Here is a 14,277-nt window from a genome sequence, read left to right on the forward strand (position 1 = left end):
TTAAATCTGGATACTGTTTTACCTTTCAAATATGCCTGAGACCCTATCTCAGAGTGGGGGGGGCGGGGGAGGGGAGGAAAGGGGAGGAGAGGAGAGGAGAAAGAGAAAGGAAAAGACAAAGAAAGAAACAAAAATAGGAAGGGAAAAAAAGCCAAGTGGTGGTGGCATACACCTTAATCCCAGCACTCAGGATGGAGGATACAGAGGGAGGGAGGTATCTGAGTTCAAGGCCAGCCCGAACTACAGAGTGAGTTCTAGGACAGCCAGGGCTACACAGAGAAAACCTGTCTTGAAAAGTCAAGAAAGAAGAGGAAGAACAGGAGAAGGAGGAGGAGAAAGAGAAGAAATGTCTCCAGTAGGCTGGAGCTGAGTAACTCCCAAAAGGTTTCATTTTATAGTCTAAAGCCACAAGGTGGGGCAAGCAAGTAAGCAAACAAAAGCATTCTTAGCAGGTAGCTTGGAGGTTGACAGACTGTAAGCTGAAGAGAGGGCAAGGACCTAGTGTTTCCACTGTTTCTCCAGGTCGTAGCAAGTTAAGTCCTGCTAGGCGACAGGCAGTGCTTTAAGGGAATCACTAGGTAAGTCAATAAAAAATAAAACAGTAACAAGTCATTGATCTTTTCTACCTTATTCTCTCCTTCAGTGCCTTAGCCTCCTGAGTAGCTGTGACTACAGCCCAACTCCTAGAAATGGTCACAGAAGTCATGTAGAAGAATTTCCTTGTTTGGGGGATAAGAGGGCTGAACGTGGCCTAGGTGGGGGACGTGAGAGCTGGCTATACACAATCACAAACAGATATTACAAAATATGAGCCAGTTACTAAGGGGTCTTTGTGGGCTCCGCAGCCAGCAGAGAGATGATCCTAGAGAGGCAAGAGGGTAGTTCTATTCAACACGGTTCAGGAAGGTAGTTCGATTCAACACGGTTCAGGAAGGTAGTTCGATTCAACACGGTTCAGTCGGTGGTAGTTCTTCCAAACTTCAAGCATCTGATCCCAAGTGGTTTATTTTTTTTTATTTATTGTGTTATTTATTTTGGTTTTTCGAGACAGGGTTTCTCTGTAGCTTTGGAGTCTGGCCTCAAACTCACAGAGATTCACCTGCCTCTTCCTCATGAGTGTTCCAAGCAGTTTATTTTACACACAGCACAATTTGGTGAAAATTTTTCTGGTGATAATTAACTCAGTCTCATGTGTACAACAAAGCATACATCATGAATCTCTGAAGAACAAAGTAAGCTGAATCAGAGATGACTACGTCGAAACTCTTTGTAAAAAGTACATGGGACACTGGCCATAAAGATAGGTTCTATAGTAAACTGAGAAAAAGCAAGCTCATTAGGGGTCTGGAGAGGGCCTTGGTGGGGTCGCAGCTAGTGTAAAGGAGACCAGGCTAGAAAGCATACCCATTCCCAGCCTTCTAGGTGACAACAGGCCTTGCCTTCCTTCTCTTGAAGTCCCTACTCTGAGTCACTAACATTCCAGATTCCTCTAGTGCTTGTCTGTGAGCACAAATACCTCCGTGCCTTCCCCCCCAGGGCTTACTTATGAGTGGCAGCTATGCTGGTGTGCACTGTATTATTACTTCAACTGTTCCTTATGTCTGAATGGGTCTGGTTTTTCTGAGACAGGGTTTCTTGGTGTAGTCCTGGCTGTCCTGGAAATCACTCTAAAGACCAGGCTGGCCTTGAATTTAGAAACCTGCTTGCCTCTTTCTCCTTAGTGCTAAAATTAAAGGTGTGATCACCACCGCCCAGCAACAAAAATAACTCTTAAAAAACAAACAAACAAACAAACCCAACTAAACAAGTCAACCACGAAGTGTGTGTTGGTCTACAAAGTGAGTTCCAGGACAGCTAGAGAAACACAGAAACAGAGAAACACAGAAACCTTGTCTGGAACCCACCACCCACCCATAAAATTTGTTGTGGGTCTGGGGTAAGAGCACTGGCTTGACCCACCGCACCTCAGCAAATAAATAACAGGGTCAGGAGCTGGACGTGGTGGCCCAGGCCTTGACCTTCAGTCTTTAATTCCAGCAGATCTCTGAGTTGAAGGCCAGCCTGGTCTACAGAGGAACTTCAAGGACTGCCAGGGCTACAGAGACCCTGTGTCTTGAAAAATAAATAGAACCAAAAAAAAAAAAAATCACCTTTTGGCAATCAGCCTATGTTGTTGGGTATTTTTATTTTTCCACTCTACTCTTAGGGGCTTGCCACCAGCTCCCAAATAAATCACACGAAGACTTATTCTTACTTAGGAATGCCCAACTTTAGCTTCATTTCTTTTTGGTTTTTGATTGTTGGTTTTACAATAGAAGGTTTCTCTGTGTAGCTTTGGAGCCTATTCTAGGCTCTCTCTATCTCTAGGTCCCTCTGTAGACCAGGCTGGCCTCGAACTCACAGAGATCCGCCTGCCTCCGCTTCCCAAGTGCCGGATTGAATCCAAGGGATTGAAGGCGTGTGCCACCACCATCGAGCAATTTGGCTTATTTTTGCCAGTTTTTCTTAAATTATGCTATCTATCATTTGCCTCTGTGCAATCTTTCTCTATCCTATACACATTTCTTTACTTCCTCTGTGTTTGCTACGTAGCTGGGTGCCTGGCCCCTGACGTCCTCCTCTCCTTTTTTTCTCCCAATATTCCCTTCCCAGATTTCTCCTTCTATTTATTCTCCGTGCCTGCCAGCCCCGCCTGTCCTTTCTCAGTGCCTCAGTTTCCTTACTTATAACATCAGATTCCTAGGACATCAACACTTGGGAGGCTGTTGATAGGGGAGGGGGAGCCATAATGAGTTCAAGGAAAACCTGGGCTACATAGTGACTTTGAAGTCTCTGTCTCTAAAACAATACAAAGACTCTGAAAACTACAAGGGACAAGCACAGCCCAAGGTCAATGGAAGAACACTTGTCTACGATTCACAAGATTCTATTTTGTTTTGTTCTTCCCTGGAGCCAGACGGGGCACAAAAGTACCTGATACAAAGTAGTACTTAGGACAGCTACCATTTGTGTAGACCAAAGCTAGGGTTTCCACGGTTGGAAATTACCGAGCAAGGGCAGAAGACGTCTGAAGACCAGCAAAGTTTAGAGCCGGGAGCCGGGGTTCCCTGCGAGATTCCCTCCCCGCCCCCACCCGACCCTCTCGCGCCCCGCCCGCCCCGGCTCCGCCCCTTCCCTTGAAGCCCCGCCCACCGTCCCCGGTCCCGCCACGCTCTTCCCGGCCTTCCGCCAGTCTCGCGCACTTTCCGTGAGCGCGAGCTGCTCTGCTGGGGTCGGCGGTTGGTCGGACGGAGCCACGTGCCACGTCGCGTGGGGGTGGAAGCTAAAGCCTGCGTAGCCGCGCTGTGTCTCCGGCTTCGGCGTCTCCGGCGCGGCCCCTCCGCTCTCCGCGTCCTTCCATTCCTTTCTGCGTGTCCGGGCGCCCGCTAGGATCTGAGCCACTTCGAGGAGGGAGCGCCTGAGCCTCCGCGAGGTGAGCGCCCCTCCTGACAGGAAGTGGGTGGGAGCGGCCGAAGGCGGGCGGGGGCGGGAGGCGGCCCTAGCGCCATTTTGTGGGCACGAAGTGGTAGCTCGGCTGAGATCGGGTCCCTCGCTGTCGCCGTTTCCTCGTCGTGCTTTCTGGTCGCGGCCTAACGGTGAGTGGTGACCCCAGGGCTGCTCGCGGGCTCCGGATGGGGCTCCGCGGGGAGGTCTCAGGCGCCCTGCGCGGCGGGAAGGGCGCTCTGGAGCGGGGCCTAGCTGGCCTCGCGCCGCCGCGTCGTTAGGGCCTAGCGCGGGCGGCAGCCGGGGCCGGACGCCGAGCCTGCCGGGCCGTGCGGGCGGGGAGTTTGTCGCAGCCCCGGGGCTTCGGCGGTGCGGACCCCTTCGGGAGTCCGAGAACAATCGGTGCCACCGTGGGCCTTGTACTCCGGCGGCCCCACCCCAGGCCGAGTGGGGGGGTGGTTAACGTCGTTCATCGCGCAGAGCCTTCTGGGAAGTGGTGGCCTACGTCGCGGAGCCACTGTCGTTCCTGCCCTCGACGCCCAAGTTTAGCTCTCCCTTCCCGAGAATGAGGAACAGGAGACCTCAAGTTTCCGAGCGCCGCCAGCCCCAGATGGAATTCTTTGTGGATTTCTTCCACCCGCTTAAAGCACGTGCTCGGCCCAATGTAGGGTCTCAGACCTTGGAATAAAACTAGTTCAGGATGGCCAGAAAATATTGTAGTCTGTAGTTTTCGCTCCGGGTAAGAAAACTGTGTTTGCAAGAAAAAAAAAAAAGTCGGAACAGAAACAATTAGTTCTTTAACCCTTTATTTTTTTGTCTGGTTTTGTAACCAACAAGCCAGGTGGTAACACTTTTGGAATTTTAGCGCACCTCAAGCATATAGTAAGCCCTGAGAAAACACTTATTAAATAAGTGAGTTGGGAACAAAAAGTTTAAAGTCTTTTTTTTTTTTTTTATCTCTAAAGAATACTCTTGGCCGGGCCGTGGTGGCGCACGCCTTTAATCCCAGCACTCGGGAGGCAGAGGCAGGCGGATCTCTGTGAGTTCGAGACCAGCCTGGTCTACAAGAGCTAGTTCCAGGACAGGCTCCAAAACCACAGAGAAACCCTGTCTTGAAAAACCAAAAAAAAAAAAAAGAATACTCTTCCTCAGTTCTCAGGGATGGCAAAAGAAACATTAGGTTTCAAGTGGCAAGAGGCTTTTCAGGAAGTGGGAACAGTAGTGGTGGTGACTAAATATAAAGAAATAACTGCTATTATTCTCTTGGTCATTCATCTCTCTAGAAAATTCGGCAAAGATGTCTGAATATATTCGGGTAACAGAAGATGAGAACGATGAGCCCATTGAGATACCATCAGAAGACGATGGTACAGTGTTGTTGTCCACAGTTACAGCCCAGTTTCCAGGGGCATGCGGCCTGCGCTACCGGAATCCCGTGTCTCAGTGTATGCGGGGTGTTCGGCTGGTGGAAGGAATCCTGCATGCCCCGGATGCCGGCTGGGGAAATCTGGTGTACGTTGTCAACTATCCGAAAGGTTTGTTACTCTGTTTTTGCCTTATGGCTGACTACAGTTAGGCTTGTATGCCATCCTAAATCGTAGATTATTTGTGTGTGGTGCCGCTGTGATGTCCAGGGCTTCATGTTTGCCGTGCAAGGACTGTTAGGCTCTGTCCTCGGGGTTTGGCCTTTGTGGCAAATGTCTTCTACAATCCAGTTCTTTTAAACTTTGCTTAGACTACTCTAAAAGGTCCCTAGTCTAAATAGTGATTGGAATTGTAGGGCTATTTTTTTATAGGAGTATATACTTAAATGTTAAGCTGTTGGAACAGTTATTGCCAATCTGATGCTAAATTTAGGCTGTTAAAACAAAGTGCCTTGGGATGGAGTGGTGACTCTGGTTAAGAACAATGGCTCTTAAGAGAACCCAGATTCAATTCCCAGCATCCACAGGGCAGCTTACAACTGTCTGTAACTGGGATCAAAAGTATGTGCCACCAGGCCCGGCTTTCTCAAATTTCTGCACTGTGTGTGCCTGATGCAAAAAGGGCATCCAACCATCTGAAGGGGGCGTTTGAATGGTTGTGAGCTGCCATGTGGTTGCTGAGAACCAAACCCTTAGCTCCACAAGAGCAGTGCTTTTAGCCTCTTGCTCCCTTGTTTAAATTAACCTCTTTTCCCCTCCTCAGAGAAGCCACAGTTGCAGTGGCCCAAATCTTGATTTAGTACAGAATTACCTTGATTTTAAGGTTGTGGTCTTATTTTCCCTGCCTCTTATGAGAAAGCCAGGCCTCATGTCACACAGCTTTGACTCAAGCACTCGAAAGCTGAGGGGAGTCAATCTCTTGAGTTTGGGACAGCCAGGGATAAACAGAGACCCTGTCTTCGAAAGAGGATGATTGCCTGGGAATTGGTACGTTGTTACTTTTAGTATAATGATATTGCAACAAAGTGCCACACATACCTGTAATCCCAGCATCAGCAGGGGGTATGAGGCAGAAAGATCGTGACTTTGAATCCAGTCTGGGCTACATAGTTACAGCTGAGGTCTCAAACAAGGGAGGTCAGTCCACAAATTGTTCAATATACAAAGACTAATATTTGTCTAAGAAATTAAAGAGGATCTGCTGGGCAGTGGTAGCACACACCTTTAATCCTGGCACTCAGGAGGCAGAGGCATCCTGGTCTACAGAGTGAGTTCCAGAACAGCCAGGGCTGTAACACAGAGAAAGAAAACACTCTACTACGTTATATTTCACTGTTTCCTCACAGTGATCTTCAAATCTGTAATATGAAGATCTCAAAATTATAAAAACCTGTCTTAAAAAACCAAAAAAAAAATTAAAAGAACATTTGATGTTGTTTGGGGGTGGCACACACTCGAAATTGAAGGTTAAGAAGCTCAAGCAGGAGAAACTCAATTTTGGGGGAAGGGGGTTTCCAAGAGTATTTCTCTGTAGCTTTGGGGCCTGTCCTGGAAATAGCTTTTTGTAGACCAGGCTGACTTCGAACTCACAAAAATCTGCCTGCCTCTGCCTCCCAGGTCCTGAGATTAAAGGCACATATGTACCACCACCATTTGAAGAGCACTGTGGGGACATGGTAGAATACTGTGTCTACATGAACGGGAGCTGAAGCTAGAGCGTAGTAAAGTGCTTGTCTGGCCTTTGAGGTGGCGTGCAGCCAATAATAACGGCAGGAAGGATGAGGAAAGAGGGTTCTTGTGGCCCGCCACCACAGGATTTCTCTGTGGCTTTGGAGCCTGTCCTGGAACTAGCTCTTGTAGACCAGGCTGACCTCGAACTCACAGAGACCCGGGTGCTGGGATTAAAGGCGTTTGTTACCACTGCCCGACCAGAAAGAGGATTCTTTAAGACCAGTTTTGGTGGCATATGTAAACAGTATCACTGGATGTTTGGATAAGACAGAAAGCACCCAAATTTACATGTAGAAATAAAAGTTGCTAGTTTTCTCTTTTAAGTATGTATGTGGGCTTTGTAAGGTTTTTTTATTGTTTTTTGGGGGTTTTTTGTTTTCTTTTACACCATGTGCATCCCAAGAGGGTGTTTGATCCCTTGGATTAGTCAGATAAATTTAATGCCACAAAATGAAAATGAAGTAGAATTTTGTTTATGTAGATACCGGTTTTGAGGAGAACATGCAGTTGGTTTTATAATCTTAGATTGTTCAAAACTAGGCCAGGGAGATAGATAGCTGATAAATGCAGTAAAGACAACTCTCAGCAAGCCAGGCCACCTGTCTACCTCTGGTAGCTGATTTCTGTGGGGTACAGCCTTCCCCAGGAATAACAAGACAGAAGGCCAAAAACTGCTTACAAATGGTATACTCGGCACTTTCTCAAATGTACACAAATCAATTTTCAAAAAGATAATACCAAACTAGAATTGAGATTCCTCTAATTTGCACCAGAAAAATCAGCCTCTTAAGCTACATTCTGTCCTAAGAAGGATACAAGTTTTCCAGTCTCTTCACTGTTTATAGATCTGGTCTTGTTGGTTCATTGTATTTTGTTGTTAGATAGACCAGGCTGGCCTCAAACACAGAGATCCACCTGCCCTTTTTTTTTTTTAACTGCTAAATATGGGTTTCTGTTTGCCTTGTTTAGATAACAAAAGAAAAATGGATGAGACAGATGCTTCCTCAGCAGTGAAGGTGAAAAGAGCAGTCCAGAAAACATCTGATCTAATAGTGTTGGGTCTCCCCTGGAAAACAACAGAACAAGATCTTAAAGATTATTTCAGCACTTTTGGAGAGGTTCTTATGGTTCAGGTAAACTTAACTAGCTAATTGCTTTTGTTGTTGTTGTTGCTTTATAAATAATATCATTCAAAATTTCCACTTCCCTCCCACTCACCCCCCCAAACCCCATCCCCTCTTTATGCTGTTTGTATAGGTCATAACAGTAACAAAATTATAGTTAAGAAGTAGCAACAAAAATAATTATGTGTGGGGTCACCATAGCATGAGGACCTGTATTAAAGGTTGCAAGCATTAGGAAGCTTGATAGCTACTAGTTTAAAGGAAATAGGTTATATTAGATCTTCTTTGTGCTCATTCTAAACATTATTAGAGTCCAAGTTAGTCATTCTCTACTGTTCTCTGATTTTCTGCTGTTGACTTTGCCTTGAGCTCTATTGACTTTAATGTGCTGCTTCATTCAGTTGAAGCCATTCAGAGTTTTATGTGATCTCTGATTTGTTTATGTGTGATATTAGTAGAATAAGTTTCAATCGTCCTTTCTTAGGTCAAGAAAGATCTTAAAACTGGTCACTCAAAAGGGTTTGGCTTTGTTCGGTTTACGGAATATGAAACCCAAGTGAAAGTAATGTCACAACGACATATGATAGATGGACGATGGTGTGACTGTAAACTTCCCAATTCTAAGGTATTTTGCTCTTTGTTTTCCTGTATGCTTGGAGAATCTTTTCTTAAGATACCTTAAAATATTAAATGCATTTGGAAACATGGCAAGGAAAGTTTTAGCTTTTCAACTGTGTAACCTTGGCTGTCCTGGAACTTGCTATGTACTGTGTATATCAGGCTGGCTGTGAACTCAGATCTCCATGCTTGCCTCTCCCGAGTACTAGGATTGTTTGTTTTGGGGGGGGGGATTTTTGGTTTGATTTGTTTTGTTTTGTTTTGTTTTGTTTTTTTGTGGTTTTGTTTGTTTTTTCCGAGACAGGGTTTCTCTGTAGCTTTGGAACCTGTCCTGGAACTAGCTCTGTAGACCAGGCTGGTCTCTAACTCACAGATATCCGCCTACCTCTGCCTTCCCAGTGCTGGGATTAAAGGCGTGTGCCACCACCGCCAGGCAGGCTTTTTTTGCTTTTTGTTTGTTTTTCTCAGATGGGTTTCTCTGTTTGGCCCTGGCTGTTCTGGAGCTCATTCTATAGACCAGGCTGGCCTCAAACTCAGGTCAGCCTGCCTCTGTCTCTTGAGTGCTGAGGTTAAACCACTACCTGATTCTTGAGACCTTTGCTACTTCTACCAAGAACCCACATTTTTTGTTTTTTTAAAGAACGGGTTGTGATAGCATGTGGGTTCCCCTGCAGAGGGAGAGGCAGGTGATCCATGGAGCTTACCAGCTACCAGTCTAGAAAAATAAAAGTTTAGTGAGAGACCCAGACTCAAAAAAAGGTGGAGAATGACTAAGAAAGATGAGTAGCATCAACCTCTATCCCGAATGTGCACATAATGGTCTCGTGTGTGAAGGAAATTAAAGCTGGGCATGATGTTGCATTCCTGTAATTCAGGTTGTCCTCACTTACATATCAAGCTGAGGGCCATCCTGGGGTACATGGAGCTGTCTTAAAATCCCAAGGAAGTGAGGTTGAGAACTTAATTAGTAATTACTTATTTTTGGAAAGGGATTGGTTCAGTTTTCAGCACCTGCACTGCAGCAGCAACTAACTACAGTTCTGAGTGATCCAATCCCTTCTGTCCTAAAAGGGCACCAGACCTGGTTAACATAGATACAGGAAGGCAAAGCATGCCTTTCCCCCACCCCCCACAAGGGGCCATAAATCTTGTCACACACTTTTAATCCCAGCACCCAGAGGCACAGGCCAACGAAGGATACACAGACTTTGTCTGGGGCGGGGGGCAAAACACCAAAGAAAGGGGAAGTATGCCTTATATATTTATTTCTGATGTTCCTTTCTTTTGACCAGCAAAGCCCAGATGAACCTTTGAGAAGCAGAAAGGTGTTTGTTGGGCGTTGTACAGAGGATATGACTGCTGAAGAGCTTCAACAATTTTTCTGTCAGTATGGAGAAGTAGTAGATGTCTTCATTCCCAAACCATTCAGGGCTTTTGCCTTTGTTACCTTTGCAGATGATAAGGTATTTTTCTTCTTAATACGTTTCAGGGCTGGGAATGTATCTGGTTTGGGGCTACTGTATGTGCCCAGCATGATACAGTAGGTGCTAAGCTCAGTCTCCAGCACTCAAAATGATAAAAGTGACTTGTTCCAGCTGATTGTCACATTTTCAGAGTAGAGTGTATGGGTTTAGATAGCAGTAAGATGCTCTTCCGATGTTTTTCATTATGTGAGCTTTGGGGCTGTTACACATATTTTAGTTACAGATGTTGCCAAAGTGAAACTAGCAATCATTGCTTATTTTCCTTCTACTTAGATGGGTTATACTAAGATTTGGTATTGTATTGCTGAGTTGGTACGTGAGTTGGTTTAATCACCATTTACATTCCTTATTTCTTATAGGTTGCCCAGTCTCTTTGTGGAGAGGATTTGATCATTAAAGGAATCAGCGTGCATATATCCAATGCTGAACCTAAGCATAATAGCAATAGACAGTTAGAAAGAAGTGGAAGATTTGGTGGTAATCCAGGTGGCTTTGGGAATCAGGGTGGGTTTGGTAACAGTAGAGGGGGTGGAGCTGGCTTGGGAAATAACCAGGGTGGCAATATGGGTGGAGGAATGAACTTCGGAGCTTTTAGCATTAATCCAGCGATGATGGCTGCAGCTCAGGCAGCATTGCAGAGCAGTTGGGGAATGATGGGCATGTTAGCCAGCCAACAGAACCAGTCAGGTCCATCTGGTAATAACCAAAGCCAGGGCAGCATGCAAAGGGAGCCAAATCAGACGTTTGGTTCGGGGAATAATTCCTATAGTGGTTCTAATTCTGGTGCCCCTCTTGGTTGGGGGTCAGCATCAAATGCAGGGTCAGGCAGTGGTTTTAATGGCGGTTTTGGCTCAAGCATGGATTCTAAATCCTCTGGCTGGGGAATGTAGACAGTGCTGGGGGAGGGGTGGTCGGTTGGTAGGTAGGTAGGTATAGAATGGTGGGATTCAAATTTTTCTAAACTCATGGTAAGTATATTGTAAAATACATATGTACTAAAAATTTTCAGATTGGTTTGTTCAGTGTGGAGTATATTCAGCAGTATTTTTGACATTTTTCTTTAGAAAAAGAGGAAAAGCTAAATGAATTTTATAAGTTTTGTTATATAAAGGGTTAAAATACTGAGTGGGTGAAAGTGAACTGCTGTTTGCCTAATTGGTAAACCAACACTACAATTGATCTCAGAAGGTTTCTCTGTAATATTCTGTCATTGGACTTGTTAAATGGATTCTTTGCATGTTCAGAATAGAAACCATTGGTTAGAACTACATTCTTTTCTCATTTTAATTTGAATCCCACCCTATGAATTTTTTCCTTAGGAATATCTCCATTTGGGAGATCATGATGTCATGGTGTTTGGTTCTTTTGGTTTTGTTTTTAACACTTGTCTTCCTTCATATACGAAAGTACAATATGAAGCCTTCATTTAATCTCTGCAGTTCATCTCATTTCAAATGTTTATGGAAGAAGCACTTCATTGAAAGTAGTGCTGTAAATATTCTGCCATAGGAATACTTCTGTCTACATGCTTTCTCATCCAAGAATTCGTCATCACGCTGCACAGGCTGCGTCTTTGACGGTGGGTGTTCCATTTTTATCCGCTACTCTTTATTTCATGGAGTCGTATCAACGCTATGAACGCAAGGCTGTGATATGGAACCAGAAGGCTGTTTGAACTTTTGAAACCTTGTGTGGGATTGATGGTGGTGCCGAGGCATGAAAGGCTAGTATGAGCGAGGAAAGGAGAGAGCGCGTGCAGAGACTTGGTGGTGCAAAATGGATATTTTTTAACTTGGAGAGATGTGTCACTCAATCCTGTGGCTTTGGTGAGAGAGTGTGCAGAGAGCAATGATAGCAAATAAACGTACGAATGTTTCGCATCAAAGGACATCCACGTCTGTTGGAAGACTTTGAGTTTTGTTCTTAGAAAACCCACTTTAGTTGAATGTGTTCAGTGAAATACTTGTACTTCCCTCCCCTCTGTCAACTGCTGTGAATGCTGTATGTGTGTTCTCCTCTGCTACTGAGCTGGAAGTGTGGGCACGTGAACTGAAGCTGATGGGCTGCGAACATGGACTGAGCTTGTGGTGTGCTTTGCAGGAGAACTTGGAAGCAGAGTTCACCAGTGAGCTCAGGTGTCTCAAAGAGGGTGGACGTTCTCATGTCTGTTAGCTAACATAAGAATGCTGTTTGCTGCAGTTCTGTGTCCTGTGCTTGGATGCTTTTTATAAGAGTTGTCATTGTTGGAAATTCTTAAATAAAACTGATTTAAATAATATGTGTCTTTGTTTTGCAGCCCTGAATGCAAAGAATTCATAGCAGTTAATTCCCCTTTTTGACCCTTTTGAGATGGAACTTTCATAAAGTTTCTTGGCAGTAGTTTATTTTGCTTCAAATAAACTTATTTGAAAAGTTGTCTCAAGTCAAATGGATTCATCACCTGTCATGCATTGACACCTGATACCCAGACTTAATTGCTATTTGTTCTTGCATTGTCCAAAGTGAAAGTTTTTTCATGGGTTATTCTGTTTTTAATCTAGTTTTTCATAAGTCTGGGTGACAGAACCTAAAATGGTAAGCAGTTACCCTCCAGCTTGTTCTGAGTGCCTCTGTGCATTTGAGTGATTTTTCTATTGACATGGCTGTATAAGTCTCCGTTGGGAACTCATGCCTTCTAAAAATACTATTTGGGAGGGGGCAAAACAGTTGTTTCCAAATGCTTTGTAGCAGAGCATATCAATGGGAAAGAAGGGATGATAAACATTCTGGGGGATTTAAAAGTGGAATTAATTGCAATAGGGATGAAGTAGAAGAAACCATGTGCCTGAAATCCATTCAGAAGCCTGATAGCTTTAAGAACTAGTAGGGTGGGTTGTCTATCTGTGGCAGTCTTTAAGTGAGATGGGCTTGTCCCCTCTGGGCTGTAGGGGCATGAAGTGACAGTGCTCACAAAATCAGATTAGACTCTCACAATGCATTGTTAAGAATGTAAAAGCAATAATACCTTGATTGTTGTACTTTCCTGTAACTACTGAGAGCTGGGGAACTCCTTTTCTAGCTGGAAAGATGTGACCATTTTTGTTAGTTTCCCCACTGCCCTTACCTAAATAGATGATGATAAATAGGCTTGTCATTTTGCAAATTGCGTGTTTTGAAATTTTATATCCTCTAGACTTGTGAACACGGTGTTTCATTATTAAGTATCCTCTGTAAAAGGATCTTGAGTTATTGTAAATTTTTTTCTCTGCATCTAAATCTGCATGATTTCCAAACCCTGTACATCTGAATTTTGCATTTTAGCACTTGCACTATTACTCAGCAGCAGTAACATGGTAACATTAAAATGGTTTTCGGGGACCTCCAAAGACTAAACTGGCAAGCCGTCCAGGAGTCCTGGGGTAAGTTACTTGTCGATGGCATGGTTTTGATCCCTTGTTTGCACCTGTTAAAGAGTTACTACTGGTCATCTAGAAGGCTTTCAATGTTGAGTAGCCTTTTAATATGTTTATGGTATGATGTAGCTGTAGATAGTTATTTGCCCTACATGAAGTTTTAGAAATAAACTACTTGGCAAAAATTTGGTTTTGAAAATCTATTTGGTTATCAAAATGCATTCATTCTTAAACAATCTTTGAACCGCAGTTGAATAAAAAGTTTTCTTGCCACCAACAGTTTAGTGTCTGGAGTCTTACTGGAAAAAAAAAAAACATTTTTCATGACAAAAATGCCAGAAAGTTTTAACAGTGACTTCTGAGGGAAGGTGCAATATAGCATTTTCATCCATTAAAAATGTGAGTCTCCAGCTGGGTGTGGTGGCACATGCCTTTAATCCCAGAAGTTGAGGCATACACTTCAGAGTTGTGGGCCAGCTGTTGCTCCATAGTGATACTGTCTCAGAACTCATTGGAAGTACAATCAAATGTGACATTTTAAGATTAAGGCAGCATCTTAGCGGGAGAGTAGCAGTTGCTTTGTGAGTTACCATCGTTTTTGTTACATAAGTTCACTGTGTGCGGTTTTCTGCTGGTGTGCTTTCTATGATCTGTTTTGGGTCACCTGTGCCCAAGTCATGCTCACTTAAGAACAGTCCAGATATAGTGGCATACACTTTAATACCCAGCACTTGTGAGGCTGAAGCAGAATTGTAAATTTGAGGTCGGCCTGGCTGCTACTCAAGGGTTAGGGTGGGTGGAGCAGGATTCAGAATGTTATCTTAGTTGGCTTGCCAAACTCGCATATCCAAAACCCAGATTTAATTGTCAGCACCAGATAAAGTGAGGTGTGGCATACACCTTTAATCCCTAAGCATTTGGCTGGTAGGAGCAAAAGAAAGAGGTTGGGTTGTCTGCTACATTAGTTTTAAGGCCAGCCTAGAACATGAACCCATTGATTATGAAAATCAACAGCAAGCCT

General features: G+C 44.4%; 1 protein-coding gene across 8 annotated transcripts; it reads left to right on the top strand.

Moving 5' to 3' along the window:
• Positions 1 to 3,267: 3,267 nt before the first annotated feature.
• On the top strand, positions 3,268 to 13,527 carry LOC121447948 (TAR DNA-binding protein 43). 8 transcript variants are annotated; one of them, XR_005974318.1, is made up of 8 exons: positions 3,269 to 3,472; positions 4,767 to 5,018; positions 7,608 to 7,771; positions 8,247 to 8,387; positions 9,673 to 9,843; positions 10,224 to 10,368; positions 11,304 to 11,443; positions 12,161 to 13,527. XR_005974318.1 is itself a non-coding variant. In XM_041651306.1 (7 exons), exons 2-7 carry the CDS (start codon positions 4,781 to 4,783, stop codon positions 11,207 to 11,209), a joined length of 867 nt encoding a protein of 288 aa, XP_041507240.1. In that variant the 5' UTR covers positions 3,269 to 3,472; positions 4,767 to 4,780; the 3' UTR covers positions 11,210 to 12,154. The 8 variants fall into 8 exon arrangements, 5 of the variants coding, with proteins under 5 accessions (XP_041507238.1, XP_041507240.1, XP_041507242.1 ...); XR_005974319.1 differs by having other exon boundaries at positions 3,270 to 3,472; positions 10,224 to 10,350; XR_005974320.1 differs by having other exon boundaries at positions 3,270 to 3,472; positions 10,224 to 10,341.
• The last annotated feature ends 750 nt before the right edge of the window (positions 13,528 to 14,277 follow it).

The sequence above is a fragment of the Microtus oregoni genome, unplaced genomic scaffold, assembly GCF_018167655.1.
Source record: "Microtus oregoni isolate MIOR12 unplaced genomic scaffold, Mior012 000005F_ref0000423, whole genome shotgun sequence".
Classification (NCBI taxonomy): Eukaryota; Metazoa; Chordata; class Mammalia; order Rodentia; family Cricetidae; genus Microtus; species Microtus oregoni.